The sequence below is a fragment of the Balaenoptera musculus genome, chromosome 10 (assembly GCF_009873245.2).
Source record: "Balaenoptera musculus isolate JJ_BM4_2016_0621 chromosome 10, mBalMus1.pri.v3, whole genome shotgun sequence".
In the NCBI taxonomy this organism is placed as follows: domain Eukaryota; kingdom Metazoa; phylum Chordata; class Mammalia; order Artiodactyla; family Balaenopteridae; genus Balaenoptera; species Balaenoptera musculus.
The window spans coordinates 56,520,482-56,542,560 of NC_045794.1; the positions used below are offsets into that span (position 1 = coordinate 56,520,482).

Below are 22,079 nucleotides of genomic sequence, written 5' to 3' on the forward strand. Positions count from 1 at the left end.
CATCCTGCATATAGTATTAGAGTCTACATTTAACTACCAAAATGATATCCATGTTTCTGAATTGACTATGTCACAAAAATATCCTTTACTCACTTGGAGGCTCCATTTCGAGCAAACAACTCAGTAATACACCGTTCATAAGATTAAGATGGGTTTTCACACTTTGAAAAGATTTATAAATATTAGAATTGTCCAGACAAAACTGCTGTTTAGAAACTGAGATCCAATCCACTGGGTGGGAAAACTACCTTCTCTTAGGATTACCTGTCTCTTAATAGAGCTAAGATTGTCTTTTCATATTTTGCCTTCAAAATATTTTATAAAGGAAAAGACTGTTAATATTTTAGAGAGCACTTCAGAAGGCAGGAACTGCTGGCTCTTCCTTCCAGGCTGGCCAAACATCTCATGTGGACACAAAGTGAAGAATAAAAAGCTCAGCACAACTCAGGGGAAAGGACAATAGAAGACCAGAGTAACTGAGTGTTTGGGCCAATTGTGGTGAGTTTGTGTTTATAAAAGTAGAGTCTACTTTTTTCTCTAATGGGAAATGAGAGCTATTAGTCTCTATTACTCTTTCTCTGTCTTAAATGGGTAAAAATAATTGAGTCACTGTCATCTGGTTAAAAATGTTTTTGCCATTTGTAAAGGAAATGCCTTTACTCTTTGGAGGATAACTTGAAGTGCCAACATATTTATTTTTCCTGGTTAAAATTCAAACCAATGAAAGTAAAGGCATCTGCAGAGAAAATGCTTCCACAACCTGAAAGGCCTCGACGGTGCACTGTGGCAGTTTGGAAGGTCAAACATTTGAAATTCTATTTTATTAAAATTATCTTCAAACTGTCTTTAGATTTCAATTAACTTAATGAAGCCATTGTCTTTGATCTTTTTCTGTCACATACAAAAGAGATGGAAGAATCAGGCCTCTGATACTTTTACATACATCTGGGGTTGGAGGGAGATGGTAGCAGGAACAAATAAAATTCTACACTGATGATTGGACTAGTTGTTTTCACTGGTCTGACCTGTTTTTAATTTCCTGGCAAACCAAATATTGTCATTAATCCTGGGGTTTCTGGTTTTGATTCCAATGAATTCCTTTGAGTCTCAGTTCTGGTTTTGAAAGTGGAATGCATTTAATGTCGTGGCACAGCTAGTGGGATTTCAGGGAATAGAAGCTAACTATCTACAGAGTTGAACAGAACCAAGATAATAATATAATATTAATGCTTAAGTCTGAGATACAAGGCTTCTTATTTACTCTCTTTTACTCTGCTTAGTTGCTTGTTGTGGTATAAAATATCAATGCAGGTACACTTATTACTTTAATTACATTATTGTAATCCTAATGCGAGCACACAAAGACTTAAAACCATCAGTGGCCATAAAAGAGTAGCGTCTGCATAAATGAGCTGCTTCAGACCCTACAGTACAGTACTCACCACATCCCTGCCACTTTAATGCCTTGTTGAAAAGTAATAACATCTCTGAGCTATTAAATGTTAAATCTACCTTTGACTCACTCATGAATGAGTGATTCAGTAAGGGATCAGTGTGCAGAGTTTGGAACATGACGGAGATTACAGAGCAGGTCTCAGGCACTGAGACTGTTGGCTACCTTGAGCCATCCTGCATAGAAGAAGAATTGTAGGAGAGTAAAGATCGGAATGTAAAGATCTAAGTCATGCCCTGAGTAGCCTTTGGTGGGATCCAAAAACTGGCGTCCAATCAGGCACGCAAAGAAGAAGGTGTAGACAGCTAGCGTGACAACCTGAAACAGAGAGAAACCCAAGTGAGAGCACAGCGCTGGCTGCCCGAGAGAGACAGCATGCCAAAGTGGGCAAGTAGAAAGAAAAATCACGTGCCAAGGATTTGATACCTGGGTGTAAACCAGCGGAATCCCAACCCAGTCATAACCAAATAAGAGGCTGCACCAGGAGCGAAATCGGTTCATTTCCTAAGCCAGAAACAAATTAAACACGATTTACTAAGGTGATGGGTGTGGTAATAAATATTTTCTGGGATTCAGAATATGGCCGTGACTTTTAGGAATACACCTGTAAAATGATGAGACTTTGAAAGGCTAGAAATTGGTTCTGAAATCCACTCCAAAATGAAAATTTTGAAAATGACAAGCTATCAACATAATTCAACAATGTGCAAAAGGGATTGAGTACAGTTGGACATTTTAAAAAACATTAAGATAAATCAGGACTGTATAGAAATATCCCCTACTCTATTGAATTCATAATTTCCAACATATATATTGGCCCCAAGTGGTGGTAGGAAGGCAGTGGTTAATATTTTAAATAAATCATTTCTAAATTATGTGGAGAGCAGATTATTTTTTGTTTCCTCGATTGCTTTTGAAAACATGCTTACTGTAGATCTTAGAAAAAAGAACTAAATACATCCTAAACCATTCCCCCAACAAATGAAGACTTTAGAATGCTTCTATTGACAGAAAATCTATCCCTGTTTAAAGCAGGAAGGACTGGGATCCATTGATTTCTTTTTTCTCCATTGAACGCAAGTTATTATTTAAGACTGGGAGAAAGTATACGTTAAATTGGGAGCTGTTTTTAAATCATTCACTCCTTTTTGCCTACTCGAGGCAGGAGACTGTCATGGCACAAATCTCTCTAGCCCTTCTATAAATTTGTTTCTCAAATGAATTCAGGATTATTTCATTTAATGAAAACACAGTCTTGTTTCCTGGAGCATCTGGAAAGCTGGGTTAACCTTGGGATATTCCGATTTTGGGGAACTGACTGGGGGTGTTTATTTCTACTCCAGATTTGGTCTGGGATCCTGGAGCTAGGGATGGCAAATATGCCTTGAGGGCGCCAGATCCTTCCGAGCCCTGGCAGACGTTGCTGATCAATCAAAGAACATTTTCTTACAGAGCCTATTACAAAGCCTACTTCTGTTTAAAACAGAGCCTCTAAGCAACCACCTCCAATCAATCTGAGTTAAACTGTGTACTATTCTCCTCCTGCATTTGAGGGTTCTGATACTAGCCCAGTCTTTCTGGTTCCTTTGGAACCAGGATTGAACAAATTGGACTCGTCCAGGTCCAACCTGTTGCATCCAGGTCCCTGTTGGTCTCTGATTAGCATCTTTTACTGACAGTTTACTATGTACTTACAGTCATCAATGATTGCAGATCAACACTGTCTCTGATTCTACCTTCCTTCCGGGCTTTAGCTGCAAGATTTCCAAACCAGATGAATGGAACCCAGTATTTCAGATGAGGAGATTTGAGGTGTTCAAATAATTTTCTTTCATCTGCTGTCATAAAACCTTTACACAAAATAAAAATAGCTAGATTATACAGACTTGGTTTAGCGCTAATATATTACCCTATATATTTCAGTGTCTACTATGTGAGCATATAATGGGGGATATTCAAGAAATATAAAATAAAGGTTCCTGTCTCAAGTAGTTTTTACTTGTTTCAGAGATAAGGAATATGTACTCACGAGCACGCGTGCACACATGCACACACACACACACAAGTTATATATCGGTATAGGAGGCAATGCATGTGAGCAATCCCTAACAGAGGCGGCCAGTAGGAAGTAAGGTGACATTAAATGTGGACTAGGACATCTGGGGAAGGTCTCTTCTTTAGGTTTTGGTTTATTCATCTAAAATTGGGAACAAGAATACTTAGAATTGTTTGGATTAAAAGAATAAAACGTGATAATGTATACAAAGCACTTAGTACAGTGCCGAACACGTGAATCGCATAACATTTCATCCTGACCCCTCCTTTCAAACTCCTAATTAACCAGGACCTCTTCTGCGAAGCCTTCCTTGATTCCTTCCTTCTCCTTCCCCAGGGATTTCTCCCCTTCAGAGCTCCACCAGTGCTCTCTCTTGCCTTGTATTATGATAATGTTAGACACAAATGTTTCCCCTGCTAAGACCCTTTGGAAGGGCAAAGAGCATATTATCTTCGTAGTCCCCACAGCATTTCACATATACTTTTTAAAAATTTTATTATTTATTTTATTTATTTTATTTTTGGCCACGTTGGGTCTTTGTTGCTGTGCGCGGGCTTTCTCTAGTTGCGGCAAGCAGGGGTTAACTCTTCCTTGCGGTGCACGTGCTTCTCATTGCGGTGGCTTCTCTTGTTGTGGAACACGGGCTGTAGGTGCGCGGGCTCAGTAGTTGTGGCTCTCGGGCTCTAGAGCGCAGGCTCAGTAGTTGTGTTGCACGGGCTTAGTTGCTCCGCGGTATGTGGGATCTACCCGGACCAGGGCTTGAACCCGTGTCCCCTGCATCAGCAGGTGGATTCTTAACCACTGCGCCGCCAGGGAAGCCCTCGCATATACTTTAAAAGTGCTTCTTTGATTTTTGTGTGCCTCTGTGTGTGTGTGTGTGTGTGTGTATAACACAGTTTGCTTGAGTTTGCAGTGACCTCTCTGAGCCTCAGTTTTCTCATGCGTAAAAGAGATGATAATATCTACTTCACAGGGGTGTTGTAGAATTACCTGAGATGAGGAACATACGTCAAGAGGTTAACATAATGCTTCGCACATACTTAGCACTCAGTAAGTGCCAATAATATATTATGTGCACTTTTATTCACACCCCCACCACCTGCACACCAGAGAAAGAAGAGATTTGAATAATAGGAGAGGAGGAATAAGGTAGCAGGTTTATTAACATTTATTGAATGTCTACTATGTATCAGGGTTTGTTCATATAAAGATGTCTTCAAAAGCTTGCAATTTACACTTGACATTTTATTTATTTTTTTTAGAGTTAAAATCATGATTTAATTACCAATTATTCTGTGATTTTTTTTTTTTTTTTTGGCTGCACCATGCGGCATACAGAATCTTATTTCCACAACCAGGGATCGAACCCGTGCCCCCTGCAGTGGAAGCGAAGCGTCCAAACCACTGTACCATCAGGGAATTCCCCAGACCCTTTTTTTTTTTTTTTAATTGATTAAGTAACTCAAATGGTACAAAAATTCAAAAGGGCCAAAGTAATATTAATGGGGAAAGTAAGTCTCATTTTCCCAGCGGGTTTCCCTCCCTGAAGGAAATCACTACAACCAGGTTATTGTGTATCTTTCCAGAGAAATATCACGGATTTCATATAGGCCAAATTTTTAAAAACACAAATGACTTTATACTCCATACTTATCTGCCATTTGCTTCTGTTTTTCAAGTTATATCTTGGAGATCTTTTTTTGTTAATATAGAGAGAGCAGCAGCATTCTTTTTATTTAAAAACAATTTTTAAAATAAATTTATTTACTTATTTTTATATTTTGGCTGTGTTTGGTCTTTGTTGCTGCACGCGGGCTTTCTCTAGTTGCAGAGAGCGGGGGCTACTCTTCGTTGCGTTGCGCGGGCTTCTCATTGCGATGGTTTCTCTTGCTGTGGAGCACGGGCTGTATGCACGCCAGCTTCAGTAGTTGTGGCACATGGGCTTCAGTAGTTGTGGCTCGCAGGCTCTAGAGCACAGGCTCAGTAGTTGCGGCACAAGGGCTTAGTTGCTCTGTGGCATGTGGGATCTTCCTGGACCAGGACTCGAACTCATGTCTCCTGCATTGGCAGGCGGATTCTTAACCACTGCGCCACCAGGGAAGTCCCATTCTTTCTAATGGCTGCATTCTAGTTAACTGTGTATAGTATTTTATATAAGTAGTCCTCTTTTGAATAGAGTTTTAAGTTGTTTTAATTTTTTTGCTACTAAAAATAATGCTGCAGTGACTCTCCTTGTACTTACCACCTTGACTTTTTTTAAAAAGGATTATATAGGGGCATGAGGAATCATTTCTTTTATTTATTTATTATTTATTTTTTTGGCTTCATCGGGTCAGTTGCGGCACACGGGATCTTTCATTGTGGCACACATGCTCAGTAGTTGCGGCGCAAGGGCTTAGTTGCCCCGTGGCATGTGAGATCTTAGTTCCCTGACCAGGGACCAGACCCGTATCCCCTGCATTAGAAGGCAGATTCTTAACCACTGGACCCCAGGGAAGTCCCCCCACCTTGACTTTTTAAGTGGACTTTTAAATGTTCATTATGATTTAGTATAAATGCTTTCTGAATTAAAGCTTGTTTCTAAAACTGATTTTTGTCAGATATGAATTTTGAGTTACTTTTGATTCAGAAATGCAATCATTTGCTTATGAAATTCTAACACATTCAGATGAAAATCAACTTTTGTCCTAATGTGACACAGTTTGTACCCTTAACCATCTGTAATTGGTTTATGAATCTGGTTTTCCTGCTTAAAGTAATCCTCCCTCCTTACCATGTGGACTGAGTTTTATTTAAGAGGTGTTGCTGTAACAGAAAAGAACTCAAAGGAGAAGTGAGATGTGCCATTTTGAAAGTCACTGACCCATAGAGCTTTGGAGTTACCTAGATACTTGATGTGATCCAGGCCAGTGTTTTGAGAATATGGTCCACAGGTCGTGGGTGTCTCAATCACTTGTGACACCTATTATATATGGAGAGGGATAGGCTCTACCATCACGTGCTAAACCAGACTCAATAGGGCAGGAATTCTTGACCCAGTGTTGCACCTTTGCCTTATCCTGAATGCCTTTTAGAAAATAGCAGTGCCTTCACCTTATCCCCTGAGATTCTGATTCAGTTGGTCTAGAGTGAGGTCCAGGTGTAAGCATCCTTTTAATCTTCCTGGGTAATTTAATGAAATTGGGTCCAGGCATTTACATGTTTACCAAGCTCTGCAGGAAATTCTGACCTAGAGCAATGTTCAAAAATCACTGCCCCACTGAATGAAGATTCTGTTTATTCAGTATTTGAAATAAACAGTAACAACTACAGAGCCAATATTTACCAACAAGAGACTAGTTTTAGATAAAACTCAGGTTATTTATATTAGCTTTGAAGGGGTCTGCCCATGCCTGGGGAATTGGACTCTCTCTGGTGGTCAAAGAATAAGAATGAGTCTGAGAATTCTTGTCTTGTTTCTCAGTGCATTTCAAAGTTGTTGCATGATCTAGATAATCTGTTTGGTTTTTTTTAAGACTTGCAGAGTATGATTAAATCTGATGATAAGAAGTTAATAGATGAACTTGACCTGTCTTGGCTCTGTGCTTGAAGACTTGCAACCCTTCACCTTTTCCCTGGAAGACTATTCTCAGACATTTCATATCAGTTGTCTAACAGTTATAGTCTTGGGATTTATAGTGCAGTTTCCAAAAATGACTGCATTTATATACTGGCTGCAATCTCTGTCATTTGACCAAAGAATAACTTTACCTCTGGTTATTTTTTATTCAGGAATATGGATCAACTTATGCTGGCAGGTCCTTTCTTGGCTTCTTAGCAAAAAGCAAATATGCAGAGCGAGGGTTAATTTAATGCAAACCCTAAAGCGAGAGTTAGGTAACCTCCCCCCAGTCCCTGCCGTGTAGCACACCCACTGATTGGAAAGGGACATGTAGAGCTAGGAAAGCGCGGTGGTGGTGGTGGGGGTTTAAATGTTCAGCCCAAATTTATTGCGTACTTTACTAGGTGCTGTGAAAGATGAACTAGACATTAATGTATCCTCCAAGAGTGTACAGGCAGAATAATTTTTGTTATTTCCTGCAGGGTTACACATCTTATCCAAAGTAACCCCATCTTTGGAAATTGAGTTGTTGGTCCATTGAAAGAAAAGTCTAGATTGTTAATAAAATCAATTCAAAGAGCATTTGTTATTACATGGAATGTTATCCTCATCAGTGCCTCAGGCCTTTTTAACCAGAGACTGATGATATATTCAGAATGTGGTCATTATCCTCGTCTCTAAGGCTATGTTAACCACAGGTATTGATTTGCTACAGTTTGGCTGCACCATCAGTTGGCTGGTGCTCACACTACCCTGTCTCCTTCACATGTCTGTCTTCATGCCACGCTCCCTCAGACCCTATCCACACCCTGACATTGCTATTTTATTCAATATCTTGCCATTACATTTGCCTTGAATTTCTCTTGCTATCTTTTTTCCTTCTGGTTTTCTGGCTAGTTCAGCTCCGCTCAGCAATTTTCATATTGCATATCCCAAAGAACCTGTTCTAATATTTCAAATCAGAGTAAAAAATATATATATATATACATATATACACACACACAAACACACACACACACATATATGTTTGTATTTACTTGTGTCTTGAATTGTGGTTTGATGGAGTAGGATCTGCTACTTTAAGGCAAAATTTTATTGCCTTCAAACCAAAGGACCAATTAAGTCCATTAATAAACAATATTCCGGTAACCGCAGATTCGGTTGAAGCTGAGGCAGATGTCTTTTGCCTTTAAAGCAGAGTGTGTACATGAGACTCTATTAGGAGAAGAGCTAAAAGCTCTGCTTCTCAAAACTTTTAGGCAGGATGGGTTTATTGCCAGTTCTTTCTGAAAGAGAAAGTTGTGCATTCAGCATCTTAGCCCTTCTCAGAGATGACTTTTTCAGGCACATGGCAACAAGCCTGGCTCATTTTCCTCTCTGTACTTTCCAAATGAATGGAATGAAGCCACCAGATTCCACTGCAGCCATTCTTTGAATTCAATGGTAGGAATTTAGAAATCCCTGTCAACCAGGAAAATCAAAGCGAGGCAAAATGGGATTGAGAGAGAGATGGAATCACACTGTGAAGGCATTGTGGAGGGCAGTATTCAGATATATATATTTTTAACCATGAACCACAGTAAGATATATTTGTGGTTCCCAAAACAATTATTGGCTCTTCTGTGTGAGGTGCTTTCTGATATTTTCTGTTCTGTTCCATTCCATTCCATAAAAAATGCTGGCTCAAAGCCATTAAAATGATTTAAGAACCCAATAATAATTTACAACCCACAGTTTGAAAAGCTTGAAATAGGATATGGTTGAGTAAGATCAGTTTCTGGGTTAGCAATGCTGAACGGAGACAGAGAAACTCCTCTTTTCCTAATGAGTCAAACACGAGTGAAACATCTCTAGTCAGCCGTATTCCTGTCTCTAAATTAGTATCCTATTTGGTAGTTCACTGCCTTCTACACATGACGCACAGGAAATATCATTCACAAAATCAGTGCTCTTAACTCCTGGCCTGCTCAGGTGGCCCAGAATTCCATTTGCTTTGGGTAAATAGATCTGAGGCAATTTGCAGATAAAGTTGGAGGAGTTAATAGATGCGCTGTGGTGCAGTGGTTCCTAGACTTTGCTGCACATTAGAATGGTCTGGGGAGCTTAAAAAACTCCTGATGCCCAGGTTGCACCGTACACCTATTGAATCCTAGTGTCTGGGGGTGTGAGGCACCATAAGTATTCTTAAAAGATCCCTAGCGACTCCATCTTGTAACAAAGTTTGGGAACAACCGCACCTAGTACAGAGTCACACAGCAAGCTGGCCATTAACATCCTTGTTCTGGCTCAAACATAGTGATTCTGGGGAGCCTGTTTAGAAGTGGATTTCTGGGGGCTTCCCTGGTGGCGCAGTGGTTGAGAATCTGCCTGCTAATGCAGGGGACACGGGTTCGAGCCCTGGTCTGGGAAGATCCCACATGCCGCGGAGCAACTAGGCCCGTGAGCCACAACTGCTGAGCCTGCGCGTCTGGAGCTTGTGCTCCGCAACAAGAGAGGCCGCGATAGTGAGAGGCCCGCGCACGGCGATGAAGAGTGGCCCCCGCTTGCCACAACTAGAGAAAGCCCTCGCACAGAAACGAAGACCCAACACAGCCAAAAATAAATAAATAAATTAAAAAAAAAAGAAGAAGTGGATTTCTGGGTCTCAAGCCCCAGAGATTCAAATTTCATAGGCTGTCTGGGAACCTGCAATTTAAATAAGCACCCTTGATAATTCGATGAATGTGGTGGTCTACGATCATCCTTTGAGAAGCATTGATTGGCGAGCCATGATTTAACTCCTAAAACAGAGCTGTGGTGAACCTTCAAACATTGGGCTGAGACTGCCCATCCACGGCACTAATTCAAGGAGGTGTGTACTTTCTCTCCCATGAAGAGCCAGTGTGCATGGGTGAGTCAAGTTGCACTCACAAGACAACATTCAGTCTGTTCTGGGCTCATCACGTGAGACTATAGGGGTAACTGACTCAGCCTGTAAAAGTTCAGCCAACAGAGGAAAAACTGGCACAGCCATGAATACCACCATCCCCTTGATCATCTCTCCTGTAACACAGAGCAGTGGGAGATTTCAGAGACCAGGGAACCCCAGCAGCACAGAATGCATCAGGAAAAACGTGAACAGCAGATCACAGGGCAGAAAGTCAATATTATACAAAATGCATTCGATTTTACTTAACGAGAGAAGATTACAGATTAAATGATCTAAATGTGGGGCTAGCCTTCCAGCCAGTGCATCTAAAGTTAGAACTTTTATCTCAACAGTCACTTGACAATTGGGAGCTCGTTCAGTTGTATTTATGCCTGTTAACTGTATGTCACTAAGAATCCTGATGGGGTCTCCACAGGCTTCTCTCGTCAGGGCAGAAGCTCAAGGAACTTCATGTTAAGATTCCAGGCCTTTAAGTAAACAAAACAGTGTCCTTTCCTTAAATTTTACTGTCTTTTAACCACTCTTACAGGCTACCAAGCACAGAAGGAAACTATTTTAGAGAAATAGAAATGCAATGGAGTGATGTGAAGTTCAGCTGTAAATATATTTGTGCTTGTCTCTGAAAATGATTCATAGAAGAAAACATTTGTAGTAATCTTTACTGATGCTCGAGGACAGGGACCTCGCTTTCAGCTGTGCTCCAGTGCTCAGCACAATGCCTAGCGTACCGTATACACTCAGTAAATCTTTGTTAAATGAGCAAAAGCATGACAGATTTAGTAACAGATTTAGTAACGTTTCTTTTAGAGGAATGCATGTAATTTCCCATTTCCTTTTTTTGTGCTTCTGGTGAAGAATTTTGAAGGGAAATGTTTTCTCTCCTGATCACTGTGAAACCCCAGATAAAATGTTTTGATTCAGTCTCATACCATAACTGTAAGCACCCAATTAAGGCCTTCACTTAAATTGGCAAAGATCTGGAATTGTGCACGTGACTTGACTTAGAATGAGTGACATCTTCCAAGGCAGGTGATTGAAACGACTGGAATTTTCCAGGGCAGGCTTGTAGCCAAGAGGGAAAATAACAGAGACTCCTGGGTTACAGCTCCTCTGCGAAGTAACTGTTTGATAACAGACCAGTTCAGGGAATTTCCAGCATAATAGACATTATTTTGCATTCAGTTGTTACATTTCTATTTTCATGGGAGCATAAGTAAAGAAATTTTAATTTTTAATTTGAGAAATGTAACCTGTAACATCAAAGCGTATGTATTTCCCAGAATAATGTAACTTGAGTGTCCAGCTTAACAGCAAGGAATGTCAGGGACCGGCGGGTAAGTGACCTAGCTCACCAGCTATAGTCAAGCAATTGCCAGATGCTTCAGAAGGAGATGCTGATCTTCATTCTCTCCGTCCTCTCACTCTTTTTCTCCTGCTAGTCGTGAATCTTTGTGACAGGGACCCTCCCTGAAGCAATACAAAGAGTTTGGAGGGAAACTCGCATTGCCTTAAAGCCCCCTGTTTCTCAGAGTGTGATCCAGGGACCCCCTTCCTCAAAGTCTCCAGGGGCTTGTTAAATACACTCATTCCTGGACCCCAGCCTAGACCTACTGAATCAGAATCTCTGGGGGTGATGTCTTCGGGTCTGCGTTTTTAGCAGTATTGATTTTTTAACACTATCTAAAGTGCACTGAAGTTTGAGCACATGTACTTTCCCTGACAGGTGGGTTTATGTAGGGAGTCACCTGACAAGAGGTTTTTTTGCGCCCTCAGCATTGCCTCCTGCCTTTGCCCCTACACTTTTGGGGCCCCTGTGCTTTACTACCAGCCCTCTCTGCCCTCAGGCAGAGCAGGTGCCCTGGCTCTGGGCTCAGGGCACCTGCCAAACATTTTCCGCCATCCCTGAACTTCCTGTTCTTCCCAGAAACGTTGGCACAGGCCAAGGACAGACAGAGAGAGGTGGAGACACGCACCCAGTTGGGAGAGCTTGGAAACTGACCCCACGTGCAGACTGAGTTGGCCTTCTCTGTTGGGGAGCAGGAAGTCTGGTAAGTCTGTGCGGCCAGCCGACAGAGAGTCTGTGCCCATCCATGCGGGTGGCCGTGAGGCAGACCAGGAAGGACCCTGCCTGGGAAGCGTGTCCCCCAGCTTGGAAGGCAGTGGCTCAGAACCTTTGTCCCACCACCTAGCATGCAAACCTTGCGTTCCTGTGGGCACATGCTGGTCCACTACCCCTTCTTCTGCCTTTCGAGAAAACACTTGGGGGTGAAAGAAAGTAGTAGAGACCTTTACACTGCAATCATCAGTGATGGCCCCAGAGGGCGCCTGCCAAGGCTTCAGCCCCCTCCTGTCGCCCTCAGTACTCTTCCTCCTTCAGACGCGGCACAAAAGCTGACCAAAAACTTGAAGTGAGAATGATGCTCGTTGTGTCCAGGCAGGACCAGGTTCAGGTCCCCTAGATGGTAGTCTCTGAGCAGACTGCTCAGAGGCTACCATCCAGAGCACTTCTGGAGCCTCCAGCATGATCGAAACCTTGAATTCACCCTTTTCTTAACTATTGCCGTTTTGTTATTAGTAATGAATTATTTGGCGAATGCCAAAGCCTTTTACCCCAGGGGTGAGAAAAAGGGTTAAAAAAATGAGCATCCCAGAAAAGGCTCCTTACTTCTCAAACTTCAGTGTATAAAAAGAGCAACATAAGAGCATGTTTAAATGCAGGTTTTCCAGGCCTTACATACAATGGTTCTGATTCAGTAGGTCTGACGTGGGGCTCAGGAGTATGCATTTTATTTTATTTTACTTTTTATTTATTTATTTTTTTTAAAATAAATTTTATTTATTTATTTATTTATTTTTGGCTGCGTTGGGTCTTCATTGCTGTGCACGGGCTTTCTCTAGTTGTGGTGAGTGGGGGTACTCTTTGTTGCGGTGCGTTGGCTTCTCATTGTGGTGGCTTAGGCTCTAGGCACTTGGGCTTCAGTGGTTGTGGCTCGCGGGCTCCAGAGTGCAGGCTCAGTAGTTGCGGCCCATGGCCTTAGTTGCTCCACGGCATGTGGGATCTTCCCGGACCAGGGCTCGAACCCGCGTCCCCTGCATTGGCAGGCGGATTCTTAACCACTGCACCACCAGGGGAGTCCCAGGAGTATGCATTTTAAATAAACAACTCAAGTTATTCAAGATGTAAAGGGCCCATGGGTTTGTGGATCACACCTTGAGATATACTCGTGTAAATGCACATCAAGGAGCAAATGATTCCCCTATGCCCTTGGAATGGTTGGGGGTACTGGTGGTAGGGGAGAGAGAAGTATTCGAGTGTTCCAAATGCCTTGGCAAGGGGGAAAGTGTCGATGCAAGTACTGACCGGTGTTTGTGTAAGTTTGATAGGGAGTGAGTGTCGGTATTATGAAAAGTGCACCTAAAGGAAATGAACTCAGATCATTCTCCCATGCATCTCGCCGTTTCTACTTGCCCCTCAGACCTGAGCACAACTCAGGCCTCGTTGAGCTCACGTCTAACCAGAGGCCCTAAACGCCTCTCTGTCACCAGCCACCCCATGTGCTTTTAATATGAAGGTGACGCTGAGAGGATAGATTCGCTCTGAGAATTGGGCCTGGAGTCCGATTCCTGTCAGAATGCGCTTTCTTCTTTCCAAGGATGTGTCAGGACTAACAGAAATGTCACCTTTATTCATCCAAGTAAACTTTAGCTGTCACTCAGCCATTTGGAATGGGCCAAACGTTTCTCGTTTGTTTTTAGGACTTTTTTTAGAGGTCGAAATGCTTATCACATTTGATCCTTTAGACATTAGGGTAAGAAAAATAAGTTATCAAGTGGCATTTTAAACTTGGTCATTCTGATGCAGTATTCCACTTTTAAATTTGGAGGAAGGGTGGCAGTTAATTGTTTTTTAAGTTCCGACTGGTTTTACATCATAATATACCTGTACATTTGCCAAGCCCTTTGTACCCTTCATCTGAATCTGTAACCGACTCCTTGCTCCCCATTACTTTCTCACATCTTGCTCTGTAGCCCTAACAATGGCCTCTACACTCCTCCTTCCTTATTTCCACCTTACCTTTCACAGTCTCGTGGTCATAGGGGATCAAGAAGACCTAGGATGTCATATCAAATGAGTCTTCTAAAGTGACCAAAGGGCTATGTTATGCTGTTGTACTAGATAATTTCATTATTAATAACAAGAACTCATGTCACACCATGTGCCAGGTACTGCTCTAGGCACTGCAAATATTAACTTATTTAATCATCACAACAAGCCTATGAGGTATATGAGGTAAAAGGTATTATAAATCACTCTAAACTCACTCTATGGATGAGGGAACTGAAGCATTAGAAAGGTAAAGTAACTCAGAGAAGGTCATGTAGCCGGTAAGCGATAGAGACGGATTTGAACTCTTACTCTGTGTTCTTAGTCACTATCTATGTCGCCATCTGAGAAGACAAAACCAAATCAAACAAAAGCCCCCAAACCTCCAAAAACAAACAAAACATGCTACTCTTAAATATATATATATATTTTCAAGGACATTTCAGAAAAGGAGACTGAATAAAGCAACCTAATTTGAGACTGTACCCAATATAAAGGCAGAATCATCTCATGGTTCCTGTATCTACTATATATTCATTTATACATTCCAGCATACTCTCAGATGGATCAAAGACAACCCAGCACAAAAACCCATTTTTATTCTGTACGTGCCAACAATGATCTCATTTAATCCTCATCCCCTTGAAGGCTGGTTTAACAGCTTCTTTGCTAAGTATTAACACACCAAAGAGAACCATTCTTCAAACGTGATTTGTTCTCAGCATCCTGTGTCCAGAAGCCCAGGTACAAAACTGCATCTACTCTGAGGAATAGGAGAGACAACAGACCCCCACTAAAGCAGCCTTTTACTGCCACCTCTCAGGTTCTGCCTAGATGAAAAGCCGCATTTCTGGTTCCTACCAGAATCTGCTGTGTTTGGTAGGTGCGGGGGGAAGGATTAAGTTAGGAGTTCTGAGCCTGAATTGAAATTTTGGCTCTCCCACTAATGAGCTATGTGATCCAGGAAAGATCATAACCTCTCTGAATCTCTCATGGTTTTTTTGAGGTCCATATGAAATAATATTTATGAAAGTGCATAAACTGTAAAGTGCTAGAAAATGTAAGGTGATATTACAGAAGGTTTGAATAAATATGACAATTATTATATTATGGACCATGTGACTGTTTGCAACTTAATTTGAGGTTGACTGTCTGCTGTTTCCTTTGCTCTGCCCCTCAAGTAAACTTCTTGAGGGCAGGAACCATGACTTATTCATTTTTACCTCTTAAGACTGTTGCTGGCACATGATAGGTAATCAGTAAATGTTTCTTGAATGAATGAATAAATAAAAGGCATTTTCAAAGGAACTTTGAAAGTTCTGATCGAGGTCAAGAGGAGCCCCATGGAAGGAAAAGTCATTTCCAATACCTGCTTCAACCACATGGTCCATCGTCGGAAACCTTTTGTACACAGCCGTGCTCACCGAGCGGAAGATGAGCAGGGACGTGAGGTTGACGTAGCGCATCAGTGTCCTCCGGAGCAGGCGCCCGTGCTCGTCACTTCCATGAACACTGCTGGAGATGAGAAACATCAGCCTGTCTGGCCAGGGCAGATTCACAAACTGGTTCCACCATCGGTTCACCACCAGAGTAACATAAAACCCTGTAGAATAACAGGAAATTGTAATGCAATTTCTTACTGTAGACATATTGTTGATACTGATGCTTTTAGCAGAATTTTAGTTTCTTTAGGGATCGGGGTGTAAAAAATAGGTTGTTATCCATATCTGATGATTTTGCCCTCCAGAAAAAAAGATGTAATTTGTGCCTCGCAATGCTATAGCACCCAGTAAGTGGGTATTAGAACTCAAATATTGACGGCAAAAATGGAGAGTTAGTGAAAAGAAAGCTGGATTGTCCAAGAGCAGATTGTTACCTCAAACTTGTTGGTTGTTAATTTAGCGAAAGCAGCCTTGGAGGTAAACCTTATGGATGATTCTGGTTTTATTGCAAGCAGTGACTTTTCAGGCATGCCTCTCAGCTTGGAAACACTCCCATGCAGAGTCATTGGTGTCATCCTAACGGAGACAGCTGTGTGGCTGCATTCTGCGTGTGACCTATACTTACCAAGCACAAAGGTTACTGGAATTTGTTCAGCATATCTGTCACAGTAAATTGATAATTTTTCAAAGTAACGTTTTTGGGCTCCTGTAAGTAACAATCTGGAGCAAAAATAAAATGCACAGCCCTTTATGATATTATACTTCTGCACCTGCTTTGCAAGTGACATTCAGTGCAAACAATTAAGCGAAAATAACCTCAGTTTTTTTTTTAAGGAGCAATAGCTTTTTCTTTTCTACCTAAGCTGATGTATCTCAAAACCTTTTTAACTGCTGAATGTTTTAAGTACTAACGTTTTTAGTATATAAATGTTGGTCATTACACAGAGGGACATAGTAACCATTTTAGTTTTAAATACTTCATATTTTAAAATTTTTATGTAATTAATGCATTGGATTTAGAGCAAAATACTTCATAAAAGAGTCCATTTTCCAGTTATTCATCATATGTACTAAAAAGAGTACTTTAAGTGGATTACACTTATTAAGTAATTATTGAATAATAACCCTGGATTCGACATCCTGATCTTACTTTTCATGAATATGCTACTTAGTACATTCTTGATTATACATGTTGTACTTCGAAGGATGTTATAACTGTTTATTTTAAAGCCTACAGTTATTTAGGGGACTTCCCTGGCGGTCCAGTGGTTGAGATTTTGCCTTGTAATGCATGGGGTATGGGTTCGATCCCTGGTCGGGGAGCTAAGATCCCACATGCCTTGGGGCCAAAACACCAAAACATAAAACAGAAGCAACATTGTAACAAATTCAATAAAGACTTTAAAAATGGTCCACATCAAAAAAAATAAAATCTTTAAAAAAATTTTCAAAATAAAAAAATTAAAAATATACATTTAAAACAACACAGATTTAACAATTAGTAGTGAAATTTTTATAATTATGTTTGGTGGGTTTTTATTTCTATAGTATAAATATAAAAATTTATATTATGGCTCTGACACAAACCCATTTTCTGGTATTGTTAAGCATAAATCCATTTAATGAAGCTATTATTGGTATTTATGTTGCAAGGAGGAGATTCAGAATCAGAAGAACTATCTCAAGGCAGGTTAATAATAATGATCAAAATCCAGAAAGAAAACACAGATGAATTTGAATAAATGAATGAATGCAGCTTTTCCAAGGGAGGAAGGAATCCCTTGGAAACACTCATCATAGCACGAGTCAGAGGCCTATTTGGGTCAGTAGAGCTTTGAAGAAGGACGCAGAGGGATAATGAGGTGACAGTGAGCCACCGATCAGACTGCAGATGAAGACCTGGGAGCTGGTGCTGACCAAGGAGGTGTGTGGGTGCAGGGTGGGTTTGGAGTTCCTGCCTCAGCTTGGAAGAGGTGTCAGAAATTCTGAAATCAAGAAAAGCTGACAAGAGAGGCATCACCTGGTGGACAGGACTATCAAGGTCATGCTGATGACAAGTTACAGCCAGAATGGTTTCTGGTACTCAAATAAAAATGATCAGAGAGAATTTAAATGCGGAGAGCACAGACCGTAGGGTTTAACAGAGCCAGGTTTGAATCCCAGATCTGCCACTTACAGATTTGGATTTGGAGCATATTTTTAAATCTCTCTGAGTCTCAGTTTTCTCATTTGTAAATGGGGATAATTAATACCTATTGATATGTATCAGGAATGTTATGAGGATTAAAGAATATATGATATATAAAACCACTTAGCATATGGTGTCACACTTAATCAATAATAAAGTGGTTGTTACTATTAATAGTTGGCCAAAGGAAAAAATATTTAGCTGATAGACACATAGAAATTTTACTAGCTAGAAAGTACCACAGTGGGTATTTTGTCAAATCCATCCCAAAATAAAAAGAGATATAATCAAACTAGTGAATTCTGGTTCTGTCTTATGATTTTTTTGCTAGGTATAACTATTTGCTTATAACAGGATTAAAAAACTTAGCATCATTAGTAGACATGAGAATGAAACTATGTCTGTATTTGTCTACAGGTATGTCTGACTTTCTCGACAGATTCAACCTGTAGTTCTTGGTAGAGCTTTGATCAACATATAAGGGTCTATTTTAACAAACTTTTACATTTGAACTTTAAAAAATGAAAAATGGCTTGAACTAATGATTATTGTTATAAATGTAAGCACTCTTTGGTCTTTAGAAAACATATGTGCATACAATTTTGTGGGGTATAAATAAGATATTGGAGTCAAAGTTAAGGCCCCATGGAGCGTTTCTGGCTACGATGCAACTGTTCTAAGAGCTATTCTATTCTAAGAGGCAGTAGCAGCAATAAATTCACGTTAGTAAAAATAAACTAATGAGACAATTATCCTGAAACGTCATGTGTCTTCCACCATTTCATATTCTGAAGGAGTAGGTGACACATAAATAAATCATCAAAATAATACCGTATTTAGAAGACAAATCTGAAAAATTATTAGAGGTTTTTAATAAAACTTTCCTTGTAAAGATATTTTGCCAAAATGTATACCAATATATACATTTGTTTGGAACTGTAGTTTTGATATGTAGCAAAGTAACTCTTCCTATTCTACTTTTGGTCATTATCAGCTAGCCAAATTAACGTCCCTCTTCTTCACATGGTGTCCTGTCACCGCAAGGAAGAATGTAGGTGAAAACAATGATTCACAAATTTGTCCATTGTATGCAGAAGAAAAATAACAAACTGATGAACACAGAAAAGGTGGAAATACAGCCTCAAAAACCTTTAGCTTTCTATTTTAAGTTTTAACTTTCCCCAGGGAAGAAATATATGCAATCAATATTAATTTAAAAAACTAACAAAGCGTCCCTTTTATAATACTGATAAAATTTTATTAAGATTATAATTTTTAGTTATAAAAGTATTTCTTGGACATGATGTTGCTCAAATTTCCTGTCAATCTGACAGGCAAAGGTTGTGAGGTTATAAAGAATAAACATCTTTTATGAATATAATGTGCTCTGAACTCAGAAGATATAAAGAAAATAAATTAGTTTTCAGGCCTTTTCTTTAATTGAGATATTGGTAAGGTTGGGGGCACCAACTTGGATAAGATTTCGTCATTCCAGGAAAGAAGAAGGAAAGTTGCCTGATACACACTATTCACGAACATGTTAATTATGTAGGTAGTCGCTGCAAGCTGTCAAATCAGAAACTCAAACTATGAATAACATAGTTCAGAGAAGCACAAATAATTATTTGTCTGTGGACTTTGCCATTCAAAATCATCACTTAGTGAGGTTCTAGGTATAAATCTTTCATTTTATGCCTATAGCAAAATTCTTGAAGCACAACTAATACCTCATCATGACCAATTAAAGTGGGGCTGGAATGAGAGCCACCTGAACATGACGGTTAGAGTCTATCTAACATCCTAAAAATGGTTAGGTGTGGATTAAAATACCCAGTCCTGGGGAGAAGTAGGCAACAGAGGATCATGCAAAGGAGGAGGTTACATAATGCAAAAGTCAGCGGCAGCCAAAGGGCTTGGATTTTTGAGACTGTATTCATATATGCTATCTAATGGCCATTTAAGGACACATGCAAAGGAAAGTACCTGTACATAAAACTTATTGCTGTGTAAAGTACAGCAAAAACAATAAATTCCCTGTATAGTAGTTTGTAGATGCTGCCTCTCCACTTGAGGAGTAACCTATGAAATCCAAAAAAAGTCGCATTTGCTACTTTACTGGAGTAAGTGACAGTCATCTTGGATAGTTTTTCTTTTTTTTCTAGAAGAGCAAGAAGACAACACACAAGTAAAAAGCAATGTTTAAGACAGAGCGTAAATCTGTATCTCAAAAGAAACCCTAACCAGCAACCAATCAACCATCTCTACTTTTTGCCTTTCTCAGCTTGAACAATTTGGAACTTGGAGATAACCACCAACTCAGTGCTAAATCTTTTAGTAGAAAAGGGGAAGAAAGGAGTGTCTGGAAAAAGAAATATTAGAAATCTTAAGCTTGCCTTCCTTTCTAAATATTTTGAGATTATATAGCCATTACTCAATAAATATTTGAATGACTAAACGAGATATATGAGATATGGTGTATTATGATCTATCATATATTTTCTGAATCCATGGGAAGATTTAAGGTATTGATATGCTATATTAATTGACCTTTTCAAAAGCAGTGGTCAAACTTATTGTTTGGGGCTTTATTTGCTAAAATGTGTAAAGAGGTATTTATTTCACCCTTAAATTTCCTAAAAGAAAGGTATGGCTATCTTAGAAATCAGGAGAAGCCAGCCCCTTGTGGGAATTTAATTGATGGGTTACTTTTGGTTGTTTTAATTTAATTGTCTCTCTAGTGGAGCTCTGAGTGCATAGCACTCTGTGCACTTCACAAGGCAGACAAAACGTCGGGCCACAGTGATACTAAGTAAGGTGCATTTTCCCATTGAAAAGTCCCAAATAAAATGCTTAGGGATGGGACACCTTCCGTTGGGAGCTGAAAAAATGAGGCCATTATTTAGGACTCTTTCCACCTGGACTGTTCCATGGATGTGGGTGGGATGAGAACTGGGCCCCAAAGCCTAGTTTTCAGTGGATTCTCTGGAATTCCACTGCTCTTCACCAAGACACTAAACATTCAGGTTTTGAGAAGATGCCCCAAAGCTAATCTTTGTTTGAAAATCCTGCTCCACAGCTTTCTAACACAAAGCATACACAGAGAAAATGAAATTTCTTTGAAACCTTTTGCTTTCAAAAGGATCTATGAGGAGTCAGAGCTACTTAGACTGAAATGATCGAGTTTTTAGGTAGAACTGTACTAGACATAAGTAATAAATCCTATAGCAGATTTCTTATACAAAGTAGCCTACAGCACACATTTTATCATAAACAAGGACATTTTCTGTCTTTATTCAGAGGTAGAGAAAAAATCCAATTCTCATTTGCCTAGTTTCCCTAAAAAAAAAAAAGAAAAGAAACTCTGGAACTATATTCTGGATCAGTATTTTTTTTTTCTAATCACCAACCTAAGGCTTCAACTACTGATTTTAACAAAGAAACCAGAGCTTTTTTTGGCAAAAGTAAGTATCATTACGAAAGGTTGGGACTCAGGCCACAAAAGCAGTTTCATTTTTCCATCTTCACTTTGTCTCTTTGTCTAATGTGGATACAGCCAAAATTGGGAGAGGAGCATAATAAATTAAGCCCATTTCATAATTTGTTCTCACGGGCACTGGACTTTTGAATAACAGTCCTTAAATAACTCTCTTTCCTTTAACACTTCACCCTTCTGTTACAGCTCTGTCAGAAAAACCAAGATCACATCGAGTAGAGGTCAGAGGTAAAATGCATAGGTATACTCTGTGTACTAACCTATTTGTTTGGTTTGGAGTCTCCGACAGGAAAGACAATCTCCAGGCTCCCCCTGCAGAGGTGCCTTCGGGTCGGTGTTGTACTCTCGGCTCACCCTTCACTCATGCGGAGTCTGGAGAACTGTTTATGCCAATTTGTCCGCTGGTGACAGTGATAGCCGGGAACAAACAGGAGCAACAGCTGCTGATGTGGCTTTTTTCTAATTTATAATTATAACTCCACCTGTCGCCCAAAGCACCACTTTGAATGAGAAGTCGGAGGTAACGTGAAGGAGCTTGGGTCACCTAAGTGTTGTTTTCATTTTGACTCTACCCTGGGATCAAGGAAAAAAGAGTCATTTGCCCCTAAAGTGCTCTGAAGAGGCTCCACCAGCCAAAAGAAGGGAATTAGGACAGTCTGTGTGTGCTTAAAATGAGAATAAATTCTTGTGAAGCCTTAAACTGGGGCAGACAAGAACATAAACAGGATTTTCACTCATTTGAGAGGTACTGAGAATGCTCTTCCATTAAAACCAACAAGCATGAGAAAAAACCCAGGCGCAATTGGAAAGGA

The 22,079-nt window shown here is 40.2% G+C and overlaps 1 protein-coding gene across 8 annotated transcripts in view; it reads right to left on the minus strand.

The window, feature by feature from the left end:
• The window catches only part of BEST3 (bestrophin 3), a 48,070-nt gene extending 26,456 nt beyond the window's left edge, over nucleotides 1-21,614 (minus strand). For 4 of the 8 annotated variants that reach the window (XR_005021438.1, XM_036865083.1, XM_036865077.1 and 1 more), the window contains exons 1-7: nucleotides 21,528-21,596; nucleotides 19,758-19,932; nucleotides 16,212-16,306; nucleotides 15,514-15,747; nucleotides 3,149-3,303; nucleotides 1,880-1,957; nucleotides 1,619-1,771 (exon numbers count right to left, since the gene is read on the minus strand). Coding sequence is in view for 7 of the 8 variants with exons in the window: in XM_036865083.1 (XP_036720978.1) it covers nucleotides 1,619-1,771; nucleotides 1,880-1,957; nucleotides 3,149-3,303; nucleotides 15,514-15,747; nucleotides 16,212-16,306; nucleotides 19,758-19,909 (867 nt within the window). In the remaining variant the exon portion in view is untranslated. The other 4 variants (XM_036865080.1, XM_036865082.1, XM_036865078.1 and 1 more) reach the window with 4 other exon arrangements.
• Nucleotides 21,615-22,079: the final 465 nt, after the last annotated feature.